The sequence below is a fragment of the Erpetoichthys calabaricus genome, chromosome 4 (assembly GCF_900747795.2).
Source record: "Erpetoichthys calabaricus chromosome 4, fErpCal1.3, whole genome shotgun sequence".
NCBI lineage: Eukaryota > Metazoa > Chordata > Cladistia > Polypteriformes > Polypteridae > Erpetoichthys > Erpetoichthys calabaricus.
The window spans coordinates 38770712-38775247 of record NC_041397.2 but is presented as its reverse complement, the minus strand read 5'-3'; the positions used below and the strand labels follow the sequence as shown (position 1 = coordinate 38775247).

Here is a 4536-nt window from a genome sequence, read left to right as displayed (position 1 = left end):
AAATAAAGCTGAATTACAACAATTTTGCAAAGATGAGTGGGCCAAAATTCCTCCAAAGCGCTGTAAAAGACTCATTGCAAGTTATCGCAAATGCTTGATTGCAGTTATTGCTGCTAAGGGTGGCCCAACCAGTTATTAGGTTCAGGGGGCAATTACTTTTTCACACAGGGCCATGTAGGTTTGGATTTTTTTTTCTCCCTAAATAATAAAAACCACCATTTACAAACTGCATTTTGTGTTTACTTGTGTTATATTTGACTAATGGTTAAATGTGTTTGATGATCAGAAACATTTTGTGTGACAAACATGCAAAAGAATAAGAAATCAGGAAGGGGGCAAATAGTTTTTCACACCACTGTATAATGTTTGCAGTCACATTTATTATACACAGTGCTTTTCATGTGTGTTACATTAATTGCCAACTATAATTTGGTGGTTTGTGTGTGTGTTTATTGGAGTGTGTGAAGACTACATAATGGTGAACTGCCAATTACACTCAGTGCTGCAAAGATGAATCAAGACTATGATTCTGGATAAAATGCTTGAAGTGAATTGGTGGATGGAAACTTACCACACAATTATTATATTACAGATTTTCATTGTTAGCAGCATTTAAAAAAAATTTTCAACTCAACTCACATAAAAAACTGTTAAGATTGACACCATTGGCTTTATTACAGTAGTAACATAACTGTCTCATGCCCACTTAATCCTATACAGAATAACTTAGTTACCAGAGCCTGTTCTGTGAGCACTGGGCATAAGTCAGGAAATAGCCCTGTCCATTAGTGCGTCAAAATGGTCCACTCATAGAAACAATTATATTAACAACTGGACCAGTTTTGAGTTACCAGCTGACAAATCTGAATTTCTTTAGTGATTTATCAGGTAAACCCACACAGACGTTTAACTTCCTCATTGACAATAATCACACATGGAGTTTGAACACAGGACAGTAGATCCTTGAGGCTGCAGGACTGATCCCTACAATACTATGCTACATTTACAATCTATATAGGAAGATTGACTTCTTAATTCTAAAATTGTATTCTATTCAGATCTAGCAGAATGGTACTAGCAGTGATTTGGGAAGCTTATAAGCACTTCATTTGATAACTGATAATAACATGCAAATCGCTTATCAGCCTCTTAACACCTATGCTCAGGTACCTTCACTGCATCCAGTTCCAGAAATGGAAATAATTGTTAACTCTTGTTACGTCTTTGATAATAAAAAGATCCAATGATTTGTCTCCATCAAGCAGGCACGTCCAGAGAATACAAGACGTAGAAGGTAAACAATATACTGTGATCTCTCCAGTTGATTTCGATAAATTAATTTACAATCATCTCCTGTGAAAAGTGTGCAATGGGCGTGTTGTATCTCTATATTTACTCGATATAGTATTGTATATAGCAGTCGTAAACCTATTGAGCAGAAGTTAACGCTTCTTAATTTTGACTAAATCTCAACATATTTTGAAATTGTATAACCGGTGAGGCGCGAATAAGGTAAACATGTTTTATATTCTTTTCAAACCGGTGAAATAAAGACACTTACAAGCTCTCATAGTACACAATGACAATATAGAAACAACCAAATCGTCGGGAAAGACAAACGGGATTTCATGATGAAAAAGTAAAAGGGTATATTGGGTAATTTGCAGTTTACATATAGATTGTAAAAAATACATTTTGATATAAATATACGTAAATCGAGAGAAGCCTGTTATTTAAAGCAAACCCGTCTGTATGCTTACAGAAAGCAACAACTAATATCTAAACTTTCACTCAATAACTAACATATTGATCATCGGAGACATTTTCGTTCTAATATTAATTTTATTTTCCAGCGATGTAATCATCTGTGTCTTTTTCCTTTTCTGAATGGACGCGCAAGTTGAGCTCCTGACATATTTAAGTAAAATCCATAATTTTTGCATATATTTAGAATATTTTGCTAATAACCATGTACATTACAAAAAATATGACTATCGTTTTCCTTTTATAATTATTAGAGAGGTGGTTTCTGTCTACTGTTTCAATATTTTTCGACTGCAACTTCCAAACGAGAAAAGAACAATGGTGCACAGCACAAAACGGCTGTCTCTATTGAATAGTGTGTTTTACTTATAAAACATGAAACCGTAAAAAAAAAATTCTTGATTGATTTTAATATGACATTTTATATTTTTTTCAGGGTCAGTCAAATCTACTCTGCAGAAGATGAACAATGTTGTTGGAAATACTTCAGATTTCATATTGGAAGGTTTCTTTTTCCCTCCAGATGCAAGGGCGTCTCTGTTTGTTTTAACCTTTTTTGGGTATATGATCATTGTTTTTGTGAATTTACTGGTTTTTTTAGTTATAATATTTCATAAGAATTTACATGAGCCAATGTATGTAATGTTATGTAACATGATTGTCTGCGACCTAATTGGAAGTTCCGCTGTAATGCCAAGATTATTGTCCGATTTCTTCGTTGACATAAGGATTATCTCCTTTGAAGCATGCTTCATTCAAGCTTTCTGTATTCACATGTACACATGTGGGTCTCAGCTGATACTCACTGTGATGGCATATGACAGATATGTTGCAATTTGTAATCCTCTGCGCTACTCCACAATCATGACGCCTTGGACAATAGTAAAACTCTGCTCGATTGCCTGGGGAGGCGCCTTTATTATGGTCGTAGTTCTGTTGTCGATTACAATAAGACTTCCAAAATGTAAATCGGTAGTCGTGCACGCATATTGTTTCAATGGAGCTTTATTTGTACTTGCATGTGGAGATTATTTAGTGAATAACATATATGGCTTATTTATTACGTATTTCCTAACCACATTGTCACTTTCGGCCATTGCTTTTACGTATACTAAAATTCTAATAGCATGTTTTTTCAAATCGCAAAGCGTCTCAAAAAGCAAAGCAATTCACACCTGCGCGACACACTTAACTGTTTATGTCGTGTTCGAAACAACTCTTTTATTTTCGATCATGGCTTTGCGTTTTCCAAATATCAATCCAAATGCTACTAAGGCAATCGGAACTTTAATGATTACCGTCCCGCCTTTTCTGAACCCTATGATTTATGGCATAAACACTAAAGAAATCCGTAATAATGTGCTGAAATGGCTTAATAATAAATTATCACCAATTTAAATGCGACACATTTTACTTAATATATGAATACATCCCATACTAAAGAGTGGATTTGAATTTTAAAAAGTCGATCATCTAAAAATTATTTTTGACTACATTCTGTCAATAGCTTGCTGTCTTAGTTTGATATTTTTAAACTCCTCTTTAAATTAGAGCCTAAGTCTTTGTGAGTTCCATATGTAAGCCCGAATTGGATGCCATTGTATTCATTCATTTTACTGGGTTCGGTCGTTTCTGGATTTAAGTTTGCTATTTCATGGTAAAGGTAGTGTAAGAGATATATTTTAGATAATGTAGATAATAAATTGACTTAATGCATTTAAAGTGTAGATGCAAATAAATTTGTTATTGTAATTCAGTTCAGTTGTTTGTAATCTTCCTGGGTCCTCCCTGCGTGGAGTTTGCATGTTCTCCCCGTGTCTGCGTGGGTTTCCTCCAGGCGCTCCGGTTTCCTCCCACTTTCCAAAGACATGCAGGTTAGGTGGATTGGCGATTCTAAATTGGCCTTAGTGTGTGTTTGGTGTGTGGGTGTGTTTGTGTGTGTCCTGCGGTGGGTTGGCACCCTGCCCGGGATTGGTTCCTGCCTTGTGCCCTGTGTTGGCTGGGATTGGCTCCAGCAGACCCCCGTGACCCTGTGTTCGGATTCAGCGGGTTGGAAAATGGATGGATGGATGGATGTTTGTAATCTCTTAATTGATTGCTTTTTCCTTGGACAAGATCAATGTATTAGCTGGGTCTGTAGAAGGGACAAAAGGGAAGAGTGAATGGGAGAAGAAAAGAGAGGGGGAGAAGAAAAGGAAAGTAAAGGTTGAAAAGGAACCCACGGCTTCAATGTCTTTACTTATCTTTTACAAACTTATAGTATGTTCGAAATTTAAAAACTGTTGAAACTTTCTGTGGTATTTTCAGGAGGTAATTATATTAGTGGGTTATACTTTCTAGCTAATTTTTGCCTGAACCTCAAGAAAAGAGCAGTGAATCGTTAAAAATAAAAATAGACAAGTAATGTTTATTCTGAATGTCAGGTTTCATAATGGCTATATGTCATATTTACCTTTATAAAGTCAGCAAGCACAGAATTGATGTTAGCAAACAGTTATTAAATCTTATTAAATTATTAAATTTCACTGGAAGTGTACAAATGTAAGAGTTGCTGTAAAACAAAGTCCCAAGTCAAATAAAATTGAAAAGGGAGATTTAAGTGACATTCCCGGGTCCTCCCTGCGTGGAGTTTGCATTTTCTCCCCGTGTCTGCGTGGGTTTCCTCCAGGTGCTCCGGTTTCCTCCCACAGTCCAAAGACATGCAGGTTAGGTGGATTGGCGATTCTAAATTGGCCCTAGTGTGTGCTTGGTGTGTGGGTGTGTTTGTGTGTG

At 36.1% G+C, this 4536-nt stretch overlaps 1 protein-coding gene across 1 annotated transcript; it reads left to right on the top strand.

Moving 5' to 3' along the window:
- Positions 1–2241: 2241 nt before the first annotated feature.
- LOC127527502 (olfactory receptor 52E4-like) lies at positions 2242–3187 on the top strand. Its single transcript, XM_051926496.1, has one exon. The coding sequence runs from the start codon at positions 2329–2331 to the stop codon at positions 3160–3162; it is 834 nt and encodes a 277-aa protein (XP_051782456.1). The 5' UTR covers positions 2242–2328; the 3' UTR covers positions 3163–3187.
- The last annotated feature ends 1349 nt before the right edge of the window (positions 3188–4536 follow it).